The 19,820-nt window shown below is 57.6% G+C and overlaps 2 protein-coding genes across 2 annotated transcripts; both read right to left on the bottom strand.

The window, feature by feature from the left end:
* Window positions 1-900: 900 nt before the first annotated feature.
* COCSUDRAFT_64692 (hypothetical protein) lies at window positions 901-11,802 on the bottom strand (the record flags this gene model as incomplete). The annotated part of the gene is made up of 12 exons (XM_005651346.1): window positions 901-1,467; window positions 1,902-3,592; window positions 3,763-3,809; window positions 4,019-4,951; window positions 5,125-7,715; window positions 7,951-8,114; window positions 8,318-8,471; window positions 8,830-9,825; window positions 9,981-10,064; window positions 10,336-10,669; window positions 10,924-11,473; window positions 11,655-11,802. The coding sequence occupies 12 exons, from the start codon at window positions 11,800-11,802 to the stop codon at window positions 901-903; spliced, it is 8,259 nt and encodes a 2,752-aa protein (XP_005651403.1).
* A 2,688-nt stretch (window positions 11,803-14,490) lies between these two features.
* Window positions 14,491-19,141, bottom strand: COCSUDRAFT_35270 (putative lipoamide dehydrogenase; the record flags this gene model as incomplete). Its single annotated transcript, XM_005651347.1, has 12 exons — window positions 14,491-14,595; window positions 14,889-15,038; window positions 15,364-15,471; window positions 15,770-15,891; window positions 16,171-16,300; window positions 16,578-16,696; window positions 17,100-17,220; window positions 17,481-17,612; window positions 17,915-18,015; window positions 18,357-18,417; window positions 18,568-18,672; window positions 18,998-19,141. The coding sequence occupies 12 exons, from the start codon at window positions 19,139-19,141 to the stop codon at window positions 14,491-14,493; spliced, it is 1,398 nt and encodes a 465-aa protein (XP_005651404.1).
* Window positions 19,142-19,820: the final 679 nt, after the last annotated feature.

The following is a 19,820-nucleotide window of genomic DNA, read 5'->3' on the forward strand; positions in this document are numbered from 1 at the left end:
TGAAGTTACCATGATGGTGGATAGGACTCCTCACACCATTGAGTCCTGCTAAGGATATGATAACATGGTGCATACATAACAGTATTGTATACGTATGGGCCATGTACATGTGGCGTCTGGCCTTGCACGCAGTGATCATTCAAGTCCACAATGAACTTCATTTGAAATGCCGTTTGGTGACTCACCGGATGCCATCACTGGCTCAGCTTTTGTGAGCAGCTCTTTCCAAGTACAAGATGGTGCATTTGCAAGGTCTGCATGTATTCTCGACGTGAAATTTATTACACAGAAGTGGCCACCGCTTCCGTTATGCACTTCCTGCAGAGCGCAGGACAAAATGGCAGACGGATTTCAGTAAAGCTCTCTTCAGGGACCCTCAAGTTCATGTTCATGTTCACTACTCCATCACCAGGTCCTGCACTTTGGAGCAGGGCGTGCTCACACACAATGAGCGAGCTTGCTTGCTGGTTTCTTATAGTGCAAAAACCAGCGGAACATCAGTTCTATGCATGTGATTTCCTAGGTTGGCCATCAATCCAGATGTTGCTTTGCAGACAATCGCAGAGCATTTGTTTCAAAAAGTGAGATCTGTTACAGGACGCCCAAATCCTGTGCGATGTATGAATAAGCTCGCGCCTGCTGAGCAGTTTCAAACCCTCCTATACCAATTTACAAGTACCTAGTATTCCGCTTATACACATGCTCCTTGCCATTTGGCATTCTTTTGCCGGAATCTCCTGAAAAGAGACTAACTATTTTTGTTCTCCACAAAATATTTGGTTGTGGCCCCCAGCAAAGTGGTGCCTGCTGCCCCTCCAAAAGGTCTTGCAGATTCAAAACAACGCCTGTGGGAATGTGAAAACCGCTGCTTTTGAGCTGCTTTCAATCCAGCGCTGCAAATCACCCCTCGTAAAAGGGCCTGTAGGGGTAATTATCAGGGGGCAGATAAGAGTTGCCGGCCCAGGGCGGCTGCTGCGGGCCGGAATATCCCCCCGGCCCGCCACCGTCAAACATGGGGGGTTGCTGCGGCGGCTGCTCGCGATGCGATCCGCGCTCTGGAAATTGGGGCTCGTGATACAACGGCGGCAGAAAGGGAGGGGGGTACGGGGGCAGGGAGGGGACCGGCGGCATGTGCAGCCCCGGGGGGCCGCCCATCTGCGGCAGCCGCTCCTCAAAAGGAGGCCCGCCGAGGAACGGCTGCTGCTCCGGCGGGGGGCCGCCACCGTACTGCGGTCCGGGGGGACAGCGGTGGAAGTGTCGGGGGGACTCGGTGCGCGGCGGGTAGTGCTGCTGGTGCGGTGCAGTGGCGGCGGGGGCCCCCCAGCTGGCACCCCCCTCCTGACGCGGGCGGCCACCGATGGTGACGTGGGGGCCCGGCTGGGAGGCGCTGGAGATGGTGACTACGCGGCCGCTGCGGATGGCGTCCGGCGGCGGCTGCAAGGAGAAGGTACGCGCCCCGGGGGGTCCCTGGCCATCCATATTGACATCAGCAGGGCCGAGCGTCCTGTACGTCAACGGTGGCTCGTTTCCGTTGCTGACGACGAGCAACCAATGGTGCACCCACATGAATGTAGCTGGAGTGCTTTTTGAGGTAATACACACGCGCTCGCACCCCTGGTTAGCTCTCCGGGGTGCTGCAGAACCATCAGGCAAAGGGGGCAAGAAGCAAAAGTTGTCGTCAAAATTATCAACTGCTCTTGCAGCGTCCTCACTGGTCTAGGCAAAATACTGAACACTCATTCTTGTCATGCACAACTGCCTGGGTATTCTCACGATCTCAATATCTCACAGTACAAGAGCTTCATGAGCTTATCTGGATGGTCAGGCGCTGATTGACGACGAGGAAAAGCACAAGTGTGGTCCCAAATGGACCAGCAAGGCCAGCGAAATGCTCTCTGAACCTCCAAATCACCCCGAGAGTGGCTTGCCTGCAAAGGCGCTTTCTTCTGCTCCAGCTGCCTCAGCTTGGAGCGGACCTCTGCGATGCCCTCCTCCAGCTGCACGCGCCTGTCCTTGCTCCCCGGTGACGGCCTTCGCTGCGGCGGCTGCTGCTGGCGCGCGGCGGCAGGCGTTCCCTGCGAGGCAGCCACTGGGGCAGACACAGGAACTGGCACAGGCTTCCTCGGGGATGGAATCTGCTGGTGCCCGCCAGACGTCCCGGCACTCGAGATAGATCCGCTGCTGGCCTTTGCAGGGGCAGACGCAGGGAGCGATATGTCGGATGGCCTCCGCGCTACCGTTGCTGGAGCCGCTACCGGCTTTCGGACGGGCACAGGCGCAGGCCTCGCGGCAGGTGCGGCTGCCTTCTGAACCGGCGCCGGTGCCGGCTTCGCAGCGGCAGGCGGCGGCTTCGCGGCAGGTGTGGCGGGCTTCTGAGCTGGCGCAGGTGCCGGCTTCTTGGCGACCTCCGCCGGGGGTCTCCCGGCAATCTCAGCGGGCTTCTTTGCTGGGGACGGCGCCGGCTTCTTGGCCGGCGACTGCTGCCGCTGCTCCTCGCGGCTGTCGTCCTCGCGCGGCCGTTTGGCGCCGGCCGGGGCCGCGCTACGTGCGCTGGCGCTGCTGCGCACGCTGAGCGCGGCGGGGCTGCTGGGAGTAGTCGTCGCGCCAAACGCTCGGTCGCGCTCGCGCACGCGCGGCGCTCGTCCGGGGGCGTCCCTGCCGGAAGACGGGTGCGGCTGGTCGGTGTCGGTGCTCCTGGGCTTCGTCGCGCTGCGGTGCTCACAGCGGTGCTCTCTGTGCTCCAGGGACCTGTCCTGCCTGCCTGGGCTCGGTCTCGCGCTGCCGGTGTGCTTTGGCGCGTCTGCCGGCCTCCTGTCGCTGACGCCGCTCGCTTCGGGCCGCCGCGAATGGCTGCTGCCCCGCGCAATGTCCGACGGCTGCTGCCTGGGTGCCTCCCTCCTGGACGCTCCCTTTGCTGCATCTGGCTTCTGCTTTTCCTCGCTCGGCTTCGCTCGCTGCTTCTCTGCGCTGGGGCGGTCTCCATGTGATGCGTGCCTCTTGCTGCTTGGGGGCATCGGGTTGAATACCCTTGGCTTTGAGCTCTGCGCAGGTGCGGCAGATCTCTTCTCGCCACCGGCGGCAGAGGGCGCCGCTGGCCTGCTGCTGGAAGGGCTGCGGCGCTTGGTTGTCTCGGCGGATTTCCCAGCCGAGCCTGTCTTGGCGGGGGTGTTCGCCTTGCCTGGAGATTCCCTAGGCCTAAGTCCCGTTGCTGCCGCCTCCTTCTTGCTCCCGCTGCTGCTCGCTAAGGGCGCCGTTGCTTTGCGCGCACTTGCAGGAGCCTCCTTTGGAGCGCTCTTGGCTGCAGAGGGAATGCTGCTCTGCTGTTGCGCCCCCAATGCATCCCCAGCTGCTACAGTCCTCTGCGCTGAAGCCGGTTCCTTTCCTTGCGTGTCTTTGGGCGTCTGCTGCCGCACAGGAGTCCTCTGCTGGGCTTGTGGAGACTCACTACCAGGCCCAGCTGAGGGGGCCTTGTCAGCCTGTGCGGCTGGCTGGGGAGTTGCTGCGCCTTGCGTTGGAGCCTTGGAGACGGGGGTCCGGTGGGCCGATGAGGTACTTGCGCTGTCCAGACTGGCGGAATGTGCTGCTGGCGCAGCTGCGCCTTAGAACAAATCAGCTCATCAACGACAAGTGCAAAATTCAAAAAGGTTATGGTACCAATGGTAAGGACAGGTTTGCTCACATGTGATGCAGAACAGTGTGTTGCAAGCCCTCTCCGAGACACATTCAATGGGAGTTCTTGGGCTGTAGGACTGTAGGCAGCACCTGGCTTGCCCATCGCTGCCTGTTTCGCAGCTTGCTGCACAGGAGGCCTGCAACGGGCACCCCAGATAAACACAGTCAAGATCCTTCAAGAATAAGGAAGTATCAGATGGGTTTTGACATCTCTTTCGAAGCATGATTCAGCATTGAGCTGCTAGAGCTAGACTGAGGGTGCACAACAAGCTGTGCCCCACAAATGCACATGATATGACAGGCAGCAATTTTTGTGCGCGCAGGTCTAGCCAGGGCATGAAACAACCTGCAGCCGGTCCTGATGACTGTGCGCTTGAGCGGCCGCTCCAACCCTCTGACGGCCTCCGCCGGCCGCTTTTTGCTTGCCGACGGTGCTGCTCCCGCCGGCTCCCTCGAGGGCTCCTTCCGCGGCTGCGCTGCGGCCGCCGCCGCAGCCGCCACGCCGGGCGATGGGACCGGTGCGGCCGCCGCCGCTGCCGGGGCGCGCGTCGGCTGAGCCGGCCGCGCCACCCGGGTCCAGGCCGGGCTGCCGGACGCCGTTCTGGCCGCCGCTGGCGCGCCTGATCTGGCTGCTGACGTGCCGCGCAGCACCGTAGCCGCGGTGCTGAGCGGCGTGGAGGTGCCCATAGAACCGTAGCCGGCGCCGGCCGTGACTCCCTGACTGAGCGCGGCCTCCCCCAGGGCGACGTCCGTCAGCCGGAAGTACAGCGGCGTCTTGGGCGACTGCGAGCCGCTCTGCTCTGCCTCATCCGCCTTGGTATCCTGTTCAGCTGGCAGCACATCCGTCTTACCTGCATCGCAGTCGTGGGCTGCTGTAGGGGCAGCCACCTCGTTCGCGAGGACAGCTGTCTCCTCAACAGGGGCCGGCTGTGCTTCTGCAGCCTGCACCTGGGGCACCTCTGTGGCGGGCAACTCTGCAGCGGTTGTCTGATTGCTCGGCTTCTCTGGGTCCTGTGCCTGCAGCTCCGGTGCAGGTGCCTCTGCAGGTGTCGGGAGGCTGCTCGGCAGCTTCATCACGATCATGGGCCGCCGCTTGATCACTGCTTTGACTGCGCTGGACCTGCCGGGAGAGCCGCCGCTCTGCGGCTCCTTACCCTGCTTTGCTGTGACCGGGGAAGGCATGGATGGGATGTCTTGGCCTGCGCCAGCCGCCGGCAGCTTGGCATCCATTGAAGTTTTCGCGCCCGGGGGCGGTGGCTCTCCACCTTCTTCGACGGTCCTGCATGCGCAAAACACACTGCTATGTTGAGATACAACTGCAAATTGGGAACTAGCCGTGTCTGTGGACGGCAGTAGAGATTGCGGAACACATGGGAAATTTATGGGAGTTATCTCCCACAGAGCGTCATGGACACTGCAGAGCATTGCCCAAGAACAGAGTCTGAGACGCACCCTGCTTCTGTGGCTACAGGCGCGCTGGTTGCAGCACTGGGAGGCAACGCCAAAGCAGTGGTATAGCTGGGCTGCGCGAATGGCTGCTGCCACTGCGCGCTGTACGCTGCCTGCACGCCGGAAGGCCCATATCCAAAATATGGTGAGGCCCCATATGCAGGAGCCCCATACTGTCCAGCCGAGTACCCGGGATATGGTTGGTATGATGGGGGCGTTGCCAGGCCTGCAGCGTATGATGTATCACCGCCAATTGGAGACGGCACATACGGAGACGGCGGCATTTGCACAGCAGGTTGCGGCAGGGCCGACATCGGCGCCGGCGCGCTCGCAGCAGCTTCAGGCGGCTGCGGCTGCGGCACAAGCTTCGCTGCCGCCTTGTCGGCGGCCGCCTTGGCCAGCTTCCCAGCCACGCCCGGATGCTGCTCGCCCTGCAGCGGTGAGTCTGTCCTCCTCCCCACCTCCCAACCGGACGGTGGCGGTAATGTGACAGGCGCTTGAGAGGTCAGCCCTTCTTTTGCTGCCGAAGGCTCGCCCTGACCTGGTGGACCACCAAGGGCGGCGAGCGGCAGCGCCATCGCAGCTGAGGTCACCGGAGCCGGTTCGCCTGCTTTGGGGAGAGCGGAAGCTCCGACGTCCGCCTGAGGGCGTGCCTCTGTTGCGGCAGGCACGCTTGCTGAACGCTGCGGGTCCCCGCCCAGCGCTGCTGAGGCTGCTGGTGGCCATCCTGCCAGCTCCGGCTCAGCCGCAGGCGCCGCTGAGACCATCGAGGGGGAAGGGTCTGCTGCAGCGGCCGAGGACTGTGCGGGCATATCCTCCTGAGGCTGCAATGCTCCCTTGGACGGTCCACCAGCGCCCATTGGTGTCTGGGCTGCATCCATCACCACTGGTGAGGGAGGCTCGTGCAGAGGAGCACTGCTGGGCAGTGCCTTTGCGGCAGACTGCTCCATCTGAGCAACAGCTGCTGGAACATCTGCCATGCTCGTGCCGCTTGGTACCTGCTCCTGTCCGGCTGTAGCTGGAGCACTGGAGATCGGAGCCTCAGCCTCTCCCTGCATGCCAGCTGGGGCTGCCTCTGAGGCTGCTTCCGCAGTCTGTGCCTCGGGTGGCTGCCCGGTCTGCACACTTTCACCAAGCTCTGGAACCGAGAGTGTCGCAGCTGCTGCTGCTGCCGGTGTGTCCTCCTGCGTTGTTCCCTCCAGCTTCTCCCTCGCTGCTGCACCAAAAGGCACTGCATCCTGGCCAACAGGCTGCACCACTACCGTTGGCTGGGCACTTGCAGATACAGGCTCGCGAGGCACAGCAGTGCCAGTGCTGGGCGCTGATTCTGAAGGAGCCGGTGATGGCTGAGACCACGACAGGCCGTCCAGGAACTCCTGCGCCGTCCTGCTGAAGCTGACATCAGGTGCCGCCTGCGCCGCAAGTGCACCCACAAGCGCGTCCGCCGCAGCAACTACTGCCAAGCCGGTGACAGCCGCGCCGCCGCCAGGAGCCGCGCTGGAGGCCGCAGGCTGTGTAGCGGCGGCCTGTGCTGCCTCGGCTTGCTGACTGGAGGACTTGTCACCGGCCATGGCTGCTGACGTTGTTGCCGCGGCCTCCCCATGTTGCTCCACGGGGACGGCTGTCACAACAGCAGCTGTTGGCGACACCAGCGGAGCGGTCACGTCTGGCAGCATCAGGTCTGCAACGGCGTTCCCGGCGGCCGCCACAGGGGCCAGGATCGCCGCCGCCGCTCCGGCGCTCGGCGGCGCAGCCGACGCTGCCGGGTGCACCGCCTGTGGCGAGCCGAAGCCCTGGGCGGACACGGCGCTTGATGCCGTGCCAGCTGGCGGACCTGTGGAGGCGGGTGTCGCTGCCAGCACAGTGCCTGGGGCACCCGCGGATTGGAGAAGCTCTGTAGGGGCTGCGCTGGACGCCACGGGGCTGGACGGCTGCTGCAGGGGCAGGGAGGGCGGCGACAGAGCGGGGGCCGTGATGGGCGCGGCAGAGGCGGCCGGGGCGGCGAAGCCGAGGGACCTGTTCAGGCGCTGCAGCTGCTCCTGCCGCTTCTGCTCCTTCATCTGGCGCTGCAGCGCGTACACCTGCCGCGCCGCCTGCTGCTGCTGCGTCAGCGCCTCCTGGCTGCTTCTTGGCAGCTGCCCCGGCCCTGGCTCCTCCGAAACCGCTCGATCAGAGTCGATCTCCATCGCCACTGCACCGTCCCCCGCTGCACCGCTCGCCCCGGCCTGCTGCGCCTCCGGTGCGCTAATGCTCGGCGGCTGCGCGACGCCGGCTCCCGGCACTGGGCCCGCCGTCGCGCGAGGGGACTGCCCTGGGATGAGCTCGCCCTCCTCCACCGACTGCTCCCGAGAGCGCTGCGGAGGAAGGTTGGGCGCGGCAGCGGCGGCAGCATGGGGGCTGCCTGCAGCTTCGCCGGCCTGCTGTCCCGCAGGGGAGGCCCTGAAGGGATCCCGGTCGATGCTGATGTGCCTGACGGTGGGACTGGGATCCCGGTCGTCGTCTGCCGGCTGGCTGTAGTAGCCCCTCTGCGCCGCCAGCCAGGCATCCCTCACCACCTTGCCCGAGGAAAAAGGTCGCGCCTTCGTCTTGCGGCCCTGCGCAGACACGCACTTTGAATTTTGATGCAGCCTTTGCTGTGCAAAGCCTTTGCTGTGCAAAGACATGCTGAAAGACAACACACTGCGGCACGTATGCCACTCTGGACAACACCATGAGCAGTATTACTTCAACAACAGGCAGAGCTGCCTGCTTACCACGCCAGGTCATAGCAAATTGGACCAGCACTTGGGAAAATCGCAACATCGGCTTACAGGGACAAGAAGGTTGTACCTTGGGCGCGAGACTCTTGATCTTGGCAGCGAGCTTGCTCTCATGCGCCTTGGACTGGGTGCAGTGCGCCGCATAGGCTTTCAAATTTGCAAACGAGCGGTCGCACACCCGGCACGTCCAATCGAATTGGTCCCTGAAGGCCTTCACCTCTTGGCTAGGAGCCTCTGCACAGCATGCACAAAGTCTGGTCAATCACCCAATTTGGCCCCTGGTGAATTTATTCTCGAGATGAACGCCAGGATACACAAAAGCTTCATCAACCCTTGAGAAGTTTGTCTCAACATTCAATCGCATTTTCCATCCCATTTGTAAAGCCCTCCCACACTAGACATCCTTGGGGACAGGAGAGAAGAGAGTGTGAACGCACGGTAGGTGTGTGCATTTGAGGTCAGGACCTCCCGATGCTCCTTTGAATTGAGGTGCCAGAAATATTGAACCTCGCTGTTGAAGGCAGCCTCACAAGCGCCACAGGTGTCTTGGAATGGATGCCGGTTGTCCCTCTGCGTCATGTCCACCTCGACCTGCCACGAAAAGCCTCCGTAAGATAAAATGGCCACCTTCACTAAGTGGTAAAACTCAAGTCCTTGGGTGTCAGGGACACATGAATGGCGGGGACGCTCGAGTGCAAGAAGGACAACATCATTGTAAGCACGCAAAATCTGTTGCATGTTCACCTATGTGCTCTAAGGCAAGCCCTAAACAAGTCAGCTTACCTCTCTGTCACAGGTTGCACATACACTGCATCCATCAATCTGATGCAGTTTGTAGTTAGATCTTCTCTGTAGGAGATTATGGTGGCAAGCAACCTATGTTACAGTCGTGTGTGATGCTTCCTCCTTAAGAATCCTTGACTCTTTGACAACTCAAACCGGGCCTCACCTGTCTGGGTGCCATGGCATTGGCCTGCTGGCTGCCATCAGCTGCAGGCCTCAAGAGGACAGGGCTGGTGCTTGGCTGCCACAGCAGAGCAGGCGAGGGCGCAGGCACCGCCGGAAGCTTCAGCGCCATGGCCGTGGATGCCTGCTCGAGCGAGGAGACCCCCTGCGAACCGGGGGAACCAGCGCCTAATTTGGCCGCTGCGCCAAATTCGGCGAGTCCCTGCCGCGCCGGAACCAGCGTGGCCGGCTTGCTGCCGGCTGAGGCGCCGTCCTGGCCGCTGGCTGGCTGCTTCTGTCCGCCGGCTGGGTGAGCAACAGCACTCTGCTGCTGACCAGTGCTCGGCTGCGCAGCATGGGGTGCTTGCATGCTGCTTGATGCCGGGACACTCATCGACTGGGGAGGCGGCAGCGTCGTGAGCACCTGCGCGGAAGCTGCAGGCGTAGGCATGAGCAGCTGGAAGGGGATGGAGAGCTGCGGGGCAGCCGCGCTGAAGGGCTGCACGGCGCTGAGGGAAGTCGGCGACCGGTGCTGCTGCTGCGAGGGCGGCCAGCTGCTGCCAATGATCTTCCCCGGCTGCGGAGCCGTTGCAGCGGCCGCCGGGGCTGACGCGACCGCCCTCACAGGAGCCGCAGCTGATGGATGTAGCGCCATCAGAGGCCGGGGGTCCAGCGGCCGCGGCGCAGCGGGGAAGGGGCCGGTGGGGGGAGCAGGTGCCGGCACATGCCGCACGGCTGCGGACGGCTGCTGTTGCTCGGGCCGGGACTGCGCAGCGATCTGGGCCTTCAGGGCGGCAATCTCGGCCTCCATGTCGGACAGCCGGGCGGGCATCTGCGCCGTCTGCAGGCTGCCGAGCTCATTCTGCATGCTCTGCACGCTCTGCGCGCTCTGCTTCTGCTCGCGCCGCAGCGCTGTCATGTTCGCATCCACTCGCTGCGTGGCCGCCCTGCTGGCTGCGGCTCGCGCCTGGCCCTCCGCCTCCTCCTTGGCCATGCGCTCCTGTGGCAGATTCATGCTCAACAATCAGCCAGAAGAAGCTTCTGTCGGCTACTGACTGTTCTACATTCTTCGACAGAGCTGACGCGATGGGTGATGTGGCATCATTCATGCTGGTGGGGCGAAGGGAGACAGTGAGTCAATCAGTCCAGCCTCACCTGCAGTTGCGACACGGTCTTCCTATTCTGGTCGATGATGTCACTGCCCACTGCCACCATCCTGCTGACCGTGCGCAGCTCCTCCTGCGACACCAGAGATTGCCATTTGTTGTGATCACCAGTCATCAGTTACTCCTCGGATTTTTAAAACTAGGAGCTTTCCCACTAATCAATCATGTTGTAATTACAGCCTGCTTCATTTTGAAGCCATTCCTGGGGGTAACAACTCCTGTCCAAACCTAGAATTGTCAAAAAGGTAGTCAATCGGTGACAGTTGGAGGCATTAGGCCTCTCCAAAATTTCAACAGGCTTGCAGGGCTAGGATGAGCACGTGGGCCAACAAACAACAGCACACCTTGTTTTGGGCGGTCATCTGCAGAGCGCGCGAGGCATTCTCCTGGATCCTGGGCAGTGAGTCGAGGGCGCTGAGGGCCGTGGGCAGTCGTCCCAGCAGAGGCAGCAGCGCCCGGAGCGGCTCCAGCTCATCCAATACCCGACTGAGGGTGCCTGCCAGCTCGCGGGCTTCCATTTCAGATCCGAATCGCTGCATGTCGTCGGGATGCATCAGTTCAGAGGTGTTCCTGCCTGATGCCGGGCCCAGCAGGGCCAGCATCTGCCCTGGGTCTGCGCTGCTGCGGTAGTTCTGAGACCTGCCAGCCTCCTGTGGTCTTCCCAATGGCGAACTCGTCCTGCAGCCAGATGAAATTGATCAGTGCAAGCTTGCACTCTAGAAATTTACGAGCAAGACATCCAGTCTAGTGCACGGCATAAGCAGCTTTGCAAGCAGGAACCACCCACATGACGAAGTCATTAACATCAGGGAAGACTTCTGTATTTGGGTGGTCGCCATTGAAGAGCTGCTACACATTGACTACTTTCCGTCACAATAGGTCAAAAGAAATATAAGCGGCTCGCACAGCATCCCATGAGGAAGAGGCAACACCTGAGATTGGAGTAGCCGCCCTGCCCCAGAGCAGCAGGACTGCTGTGCCGGCCGATCTGCGAAGCTTCCCGGGACGCCGGCAGCGTCGGCTGGTCGGCCCCGCTCACGCTGGGAGACTGCCACCGGCCTGAGCCGCGCGCGCGGCCTGGCAGCGGCAGCGATGTGGCGCCGTCGCCGTTGGCAAGCGCGCCGAGCTCTGCCGGCCGCCCTGAAGGCCCTGGATTATTGCTTGGCGGCCGCCCCTGGCTGCTGGCATCAGCTCTGAGGGGGCTGTGATCCCTAGAGCTAGGTTGCTGCACAGCTGCGACAGCGCGCGTGGGACTGTGCCCTGCTGCAGGTCTGTCAGGGGCATCAATGCCGGCATTGCCGTATGCAAATGCCCCTGAGGGAGCTGTGTTGGGGTGTTCCCCGTGGCCGGGGCTCTCTGACACACCGGCGGAGTGCGCGGGGCTGCTGCTGCGAGCTGGCGACTCGAGGCTGGAGGAATGGCTGCGTGAGGGCCTTGCGCCATTTTGCCTATTTGCGGCTTTGAGCCTCTCGTTCTCCTTGACTGCAAGCATCAGTCAGGTTGTCCTCAGGGAGGCTGATATGCATACCTGCTCAGGGGTACATCAGACTGAAGCAAGGCGTGCGAAGCAGTCGCTGAGGAATCATGGAAATATTTTGGAGGGAACAGAGACTTCATATTTATATTCATTGGCGAGTATGGCTCATGAAGTCGACTTCTTTACCTAGTCTGTCAAAGTATGCCTCGTCTGCTTTGAGTTTTGCCGTGGCCTCCTCGAGAGCCACCCTGAGACGATGTTTCTCGACATTGTCGGCTTTGCTCTTGTCTTCTATTTGCTTCTTGAGTATCCCAATCTCTCGTTGGAGATCCATCCCTTCAGGCAGGCATAACGCATTAGTGCATGCCTGGGAACAAAAGGAGCGACGATTTCACGACGTGAAATGCATTGTTAATCATTTACTTTGAGACCCACATTCGTCACGCACCAGCATAGCCGCCCTGAAGAAGTACCACCCAGTTGCAGTACCAAGTTGGCTGGTCCTGCGTATCACTTGAGCAGACCTCTCCCACTCCCTGTCAACGGATGAGGCAAAAAGTCTGATTGATGCTCAGACGATCTTGAGAGCTGCGGGGGATCTGTGTCCTGAAAGATTCCAACCTTGGATGGCTTGGCGCCCCCTCGTATTGATGCTGCTGGGGATCCCACAAGCAATCGGATCCCTTTGATCCTTCTAAAAACTATGTTATTCTACGGGCTCCCGGTGCCAAGTACTTCTGTTGCCAACATTTTTCATTGACCATCATGACATGAGCTCATGGGTCCCCCCGGAGCTCGAGGAAGGCTGCAGCTGGGCCCCCCGGTGCTTTGGAAGGCATCCGAGATCATTCAGATTATGCAGAGAGGATATGCCATTCACCATTGCTGATTGAAATCGCGCTAGCCTTGCAGAGCGTGTGCATATTCGCTACTGGACAGGGATTCTGTCTATGACCGCTGTCAGATGAGCACCAAGTTCTGCAAGGTCAAAGTTGAGGAGACTACGGCCAGCGAGCCTTCTTCTGTTGCCGATGCGATAGAAGCCTTCCTCGTGAATGTAAGCTTCTGATCTCTGGTACTCCCTTTTACAGCCCCACTTTGCCATTTGGAACTGTCAGCGCGATTTCCCAAGCACTTGGATGTCGCAATCAGGGCATGTGATCTGACCGAACAAAAAGCTCTGGAAAGTCCTTTTTAGTCCTCTCATATTACGCTGTGTTGCTTTACAGGATCCAGATATTGGGCAGGATGTAGTGGACAATTTGAGGGCTGCAGCATCCACCCTGCGCTCATTGCAAGGTCTTTCACCTCTCATCTTCTCCTTGTTTCATCTGAAACGAAGTGGAAGTAATGCGGCATTGCATTTCAGAGTGTTGCAATTGCTGAAACTATTGCATTCTGCACAAACGTCCCTCGCCCTAATGAGGACGTGTTGTACAGGGGAGAATTTTGTGCTGGACGCAAAGTCGTCAAAGAGCAAGCTGAAGCTGAAGGCCAAGGGGGCAAGGATGCAGAGCGCATAGTCCTCAACGCAGTACCAGCCAAAATTTTGGGGAAGGTAGAGGGGATGTGATCGGGTAATCCTTGATCTGCTGCGGGATCAGGACAATATTGACATGCATCCACTGCTCTTGTGTGAGATTGGAATGTTGCATCTTGAGATGCTTGACAGGACTGGATAATGTAGGGAAGTTAGCCTAAGTAGAGGGAGGTATAGGCTACCTGGGGTATACAGATAACGTGACCCGAAGACATCTGTGATTTTTTCTTATGTTGCGTGCCCGTCGGACATGTCATGACTTGATGCTATGACTTTATATTTGTTAGGACCAGCTGTGACAGCATCTGTGTGGTCACCACCGTGGTCGTGAGCTTTCTGCATGGTTGATCCGATCACTCTAGCTAGGATGATAATTTAATACCGTAATAGGAATTCCTATCTTCGAAGACAAGAATGACTTGCAGGGATCCCTCCGGAGTCAACTGCTGATCTGTGACATAATGTAATATATTCCAAGTTGAATAGCATGTGAAGTGCTGCTTGAGGGGCCAGCTTGAATGACATGGGATTCACCTTTTGTCGCAAAGGGGCCCGGGGCCGTGGCCATGCCATATTCCACAACTGCAAATATCAAATGCCTGATCATGTGACATTGCAGTGAAAGCTTATAAAGGCCTCAAGAGCTCGAAAATAGGGTCAAGATTTCTTAAAGCTTCAAAGCTTATAAGAGCGTTGCCTACCCTGTAGAAGCCTCTTAAGAACGTGACCAACAAGACCGGTCTAAGCATGAGACTGGTCCTAGCCTGCGGGCTTGCCAAACACTGTCTCTTCTCCGCGTTGCGCTCCCAGCAATGTGCTGACACTAGACATGCACGCCAGCACAGACTCTCACTGAAGGCAAATCTGCAGCTCGGTTGCAATTGCCTTCCCCGACCTAAAATTCATCTCTTGGGCTCTCAACTCTAGTTTTGCGGTCTCATACGTGCGCACTCCAGGGGACCACTCTCTCAATTCCCGGTACTTGATTCTTGATGTACATGGCCTCCTGGTAGGAAGGCATGGCATTCATTCACAGCCACCGCTGCACAACAGATCGGATCATGGCAATTAGTGGGTTTGCAGCGCGGGCAGATCTTGCCACGCTTCGCCTCTGCTGTGGTTGCTAGACTGTCACGGGGGTCTTTGCCGGCTCCGCTGCAAAGGCAACCTGGAAAGCAACACACGCTATCTCAGATGTGGCACGCACACATTGCAAGTTTCCTGCACAATGAGAATCATGCACGGACTGCTCTAGTCTGTAGCTTGCTTGATGCTGTCAAAACTCTTACGGCCGGCCACTTGTGCAGGCATCACTCTTGTGAAGCCCAGAACCAGCCACACAGCCTGACAGCTATTTGCATGAGCACTCTCACGAGCCAACGCATCATGCCATATCAGTCTGCAGAAGAACATCTGGACAGCATAGGTGCAACAGGCGTGACAAAAGCAAGGCAGGGCCAATTCTTGTGTTTGTAGGGGGTATCAGGGGCACACCTTGGATGGGGCTGAGTCCACGTGCGCGCCCTTGAAAAGCTCATCGAGCACCTCTGACAGCGTTGGGTGCGCGTGCACGTTGAACTTGATGTCCTGTACACACACCCACAGAAACTTTACATTATCACATCGTTACAAAAGTAGAATATATCTAAATACCTGCATCCCCATTGTTGAATATCCCAGTGGCACTACCGTATTCCACTCTTAACAATCCCAATCAGAACAGGTGCAGTGCAGCCAGGCCTTCTGAAGATGAGTCATTAGTTTATTGCATTTCAGGCTAGAGGTGTCTTTCAAGCCGACCACATTGCCAGACAACCTCGCACATGACAAAAAGTTCTGCTGAGAGCAAACATCGTAGAGCTGAAGCAACAAGGACTGACCTGGACTCTCTGCTTGGTGGCGACAGCGTTGGAGGCTTCGTGGATGAGGTCGGCTGCGTGCAGGCCCAGGATGTGGACTCCCAAGATCTCTCCGGTGTCCTTGCGGTAGATCATCTTTGCCATGCCATCTCCCTCCTTCTCTGCCAGCGCCTGCGGACAGCATGTCATTGCACATGTCAGCTTGGACATGCCTGGGCACCTGATAGGAACCTTTCAGAAAAATGAGAATGAGAGGTGTACCCCAGAAACTTACTTGCTCCTGGCATCACTCCTGCGGCTTGCAGTCCAGCCAATTAATATTCTAAGAGATGCTTTGGCAGCCATGCAGGCATGCTGAGCAGCAGCAACGCCAGCGAATCCAAATTTGCATGAAGAACACTTCATCCTGGTATTTACGAGTCAGCAATGCATTGGGCCTAAGAGGTGAAAGGCAAGGTTTGTAATGTAATCTGTATAAAAGAAACGCGGTGCATGCCTTGGAGTTGGCCTTGAAGGATGTCTTGACAACGGCAACCTTATCGCCATAGCCGTCCTTGGCTGCTTGCTCGCGCGCAGCCTCCTCTGTCAGGCCCACAAAGGACACCTGATGGCCACATGAATGCATCTGTCAGATTTACTGATCTTTGACATCGTGCACATGACCTTTTGAGCATGGTGATCTCCAGATCGTGTTGCTTGGAAGTCCTACCACCATGCCAGCTGTATCTCAAAACGCCATCCCCACCCAGATAAGCCCATCCCGCATGCACTAGTCACGTTTGGGCCCAACAATGTAAAGTACTGTATCTTCCTCAAAAATTAGGGAGATCAGATTTGAAGATCTTGGGGCTTAGTTGTCTCACGCTGACACAAAATAGAGAGATGTTTGGCTGCTGGCCCACCTCGGGGTGTGTGAAGCAGGCAGCGGGCACACTGAGGTGGTTGAGCACGTGGGGTCGGCCGCACATGTTCTCCACGGCACTGATGCCCTGCGCGCTCGCCGCATGTGCCAGCATGTACTTGCCTGCACAGCAGTCTCAAAGTTTAGAATCCTTGCCCCATCATCTCACCATAAGGACAATTACTTAATCATGAGATATGGGCCGCTGTCAGGCTGCCTCCATCGTTTCAGCACCAGTGCATGCTCGCTGCATGTACTGCCGCTCCCTCCGTGTGTTCAAGCAAGTGTGATAACACTGTCCCACGATACGCTAGGCTGCAGTGTTAATGGCCGACCAAAAAAGACCTTGAAAGCCCTTGATACATTGCTTGTGGCAATGGCGGATTTCTTGTGTTAGCTTACCGTTGGCATCACCGATGCAGAACACGTTGGTGACGGGCTTGCCGCTCTTGTCAAGCACTTCCATCTTCTCGCTGACCGGCACAAAGCCTCGCCTGTCCACCTCCGCATTGATGGCTGGCAGGTTCAGCCCCTGCCGCACCACGACCGCCCTCAGATGCCCATACCAATGCAAGATCACAGGCATTGGCAGGGAAGAAAAACCTGTGCAGGGCTCAGAGTAGCATCCCAGTGAACCTGCACCACTGCTGGAGGTTTTGAAATCGACTGAGGCTGACAGAGACCAACAGGGGATTTCATTCCTTACCTATGGATGTTGCACAGAATTTACGGGCCACTCAACACTCCATTGAATTTGCCAGATACACTTCTTGTGTGAGCAAGGGAAATGTGTGGCGACTGTGGCTCACCTGGGTGTAGGGTGCGCGCCCAGTGGCCACCAGGACAGCATCCACCTCCAGCTCATCAACCTTCTCCTTTGTCTTGAAGTCCGTCAACTCCACTATCACCGGCTTTACCCCTGGCACGCCTGCACACACACGACTCCACATCAGCAGCAGGTCATGCATGACCAAGTCATGCATGACAGCTTCCTTGCCTTTAAGCGGTAGTGAGGCCTCCGGAATTGAGCCAACACAAGTTGCCTCATTTCCCTCCTGTGGATGAAGGTGAGCGCTTAGTGATGAGTGCACACTAGGGTAAGCGCGCATCCGGAGATGTACGGGCGCATATGATCCTATTCTGCCGGGAGAATGTGGTAGGTTGTGCCCTGCCGGGTGGTCGCATTTCAGCCAATCACAGCGCAGCATTCCAGTTACCCTCCCCAGATAGCAATTATCAATGATCATGAAGGAACAAGAGCGTGGGGCAGAGAGGGTGCGCGGATGAATCGTATGGGTCAACAGCAAGAATGGGCTAAAGAGGGTGCGTGCCTGGAATGACCTTGGTGGCCAGGACTCCGGTGTGGTAGTCAATCTTCCTGGGGTTGATCAGAAGCCGCTGCGCCAGCCTGGCAATCTCCTTGTCAAAGCCGGGCATGAGCGAGTCCATGGCCTGTCAAATAATTACATAACCCTTAGCTCATGCCAACGACTAGCATTTCCAATACCCATGCATTGATGGACATCGTGCATGCATGCCCGAGACCTCTGTACGCATAAGCCTCCATCTACTCTCACACCTGAGCTGAACACCATTTGGCTGCACAAATTGAGCCCATCACTGCAAGATGGGTTGCAGGATTTTTGCTGTTTATGGGTCATGTAAATGCTATCCTCTGGCGTCACGAGGCAGTGCAAGGAGGAGCCTCACACCTCAATGAAGGTGACCTCAGAGCCGAGGGCGGTGTAGACATCTGAGAACTCGAGGCCGATGTAGCCCGAGCCGATGATGGCAATCCAGTTGGGCACCCACTCCAGCTTCAGCGCATGGTCGCTGGTGAACACCTGCACCAAGAGAGGATTCTCATTAGTCATCCTCAAAGCAGCTACCAAACACCTTAGCTTGCGAGAAGCACAAGGCTGACAGATCCAAGCGCCTCGCTAAAGCAGCCACATTTCAGTGCTGCAGTAGCACAGATCTGAAGTTTGACACTTTGCACTGTTGAATCGGTGAATCTGAAGGGCAGCTCCGTTGCTACACGGGTCACTTTGAAGACCCCAGAGGCTGATTGAGGCTCCTAAAGCCAGCTGATGTCCACAGAAAGCAAGTTATTGGAGCGCTCAGATTTGCTGGAGCATGCCCTCACCGTCTTGCCATCAATGGGGATGCCGGGAGGCACAAAGGGCACGGAGCCAGTCGCAATGATGATGTTGCGCGCTGTTACACTGCCGCCAACGTCCACACGGCCTGGACCATGCACATCTAATTTTAGTATCAAGAGCGTAGGAACCCTTGTTTCAGCCCTTTGTCGACGGTCGGCAGTGCCAACATTTGTGACACAATGACCGCCATGGTGTGGCATGACATGATAATATATCACATTGATAATAAAAAGATGATGTCATCACTGACGTGAGCGATGGTACCAGCCCGGGCCTCATTCGCAATCATCACAGCTTCCAAGACTCACTGTGGTGCTCCTTGCTTTGCACAGATCGCCAATGACGTACTGACAATGCAGTCTTGATACTTCGGAATCAAGAGTGCCACACATCAGGCTTGTTAAGGGTTGGTTCAGTGTGAATCACCTGGCAGACTGTACTTGACAGTGTGGTTGTCCACGAGCTTTCCAGCGCCTATAAGGATGTCCTGGGAATCACATGGGGTACACATTAGACAGGGGCTGCTGACAATAACGGCAGCTGTTTGGAGTGTGGCGACAAAAAATTGACATGGCACTGCTTACAAAGGACTATGGACATGGCAGTAAATTGGACAGAGAGTATAATAGAGGCCCACCACTCCAATGGTCTCGAGAGAGCGCTTCAGGTTGCCCTGGATTGTACTTGCCAGGTTAGTGGCGTGATCTGCAATTGGCTGGCGCTCATAAGTCACACTCCCCACCTGCACACATCCATACTATTAAAATCACTTCGAGAAATCTGAAGAGTATTGAAAGTGAACTTCCTCCTATCCAAGCACAGAGCCCAGTACCATTGTTCCCTCAATTGAAGGTTTACCAGGCTGCTCTGTGAGCTGTGCATCACATGGCTTTCATATGCAAGGGCCCAAGCCAGGCCTCTCATTGCGACCATAAATCTCCTATCAGATGCCTTCATATGTAGCAGCCCAAGCTGGCACCTCCGGGACCTTTAACAAGCTGTGGATGCGGGAGGAGCATCGGATTTCGTTACAGGTACGCGATCCGGAAGGAGTGAGGGGAATTGACCTGGATACCCAGGGCCTTCATGTGCATGGTGTTCTGCAGCTCCCGGACGCGCCCGGAGGCGGCCAGCAGCGCCTTGGAGGGGACGCAGCCGCGGTTGACGCATGTGCCGCCGATGTCATGCCCCTCCACTACTGCCGTCTTCATCCCCTGTGTTTGCAAACCTCCCCAAGCTATGCCCTCTCCCCAAAATGGCGTTTTGCTTTGGACAGACTCTGTTTCCAGTATCTTTTCCAGTTTACAACCTCTCTCCAAGCATTGTGCTGCTTGCACGGAACCTTACAGAAACCCAGGTTCCAGTTATGCTCAAGACATTACAACCTCTCTCCAAATGCTGAGTTGCTGTGGACAGACTCCCCAGAATATGTGTCTGCCCTGCTGAGCTACAGCAGGTTGGTAGGTTCCAGGAGGGTGGAGTGGGCACTCACGCATTCAACCGCATGCAAGGCTGCACCGTGGCCGCCCACGCCGCAGCCAATGATGACCAGATCGTAGTCATACTCCTTCTTGGCCTGGGCCACAGTCAATGCTCTGCAGACTCGCCTCTGTGACTGCCTGTGGGCAATGATGATAAAACCTTACTGGCATACAGGACTGAAAAACTTCATTACAGGAGAAGACAAGGCAGGGGGCTTTTATTTGTCTTTTGTTTTCAGAGTTGCAGTGCTCATGTCTCGATGGAGTCAGCACTTCAAAAGAGCAACAAGGCTCGAGATAATGATACTTAAAAGTTATCGAAGCAAAATCCAATGTCCTTCAAAGATTAATGGTCTAGAATTTGCAACGACTCAATAAGACGCACTGAAGTCTCGCCAAGATCACAAGA

This window comes from Coccomyxa subellipsoidea, assembly GCF_000258705.1.
Source record: "Coccomyxa subellipsoidea C-169, whole genome shotgun sequence".
NCBI classification, from domain to species: Eukaryota; Viridiplantae; Chlorophyta; class Trebouxiophyceae; family Coccomyxaceae; genus Coccomyxa; species Coccomyxa subellipsoidea.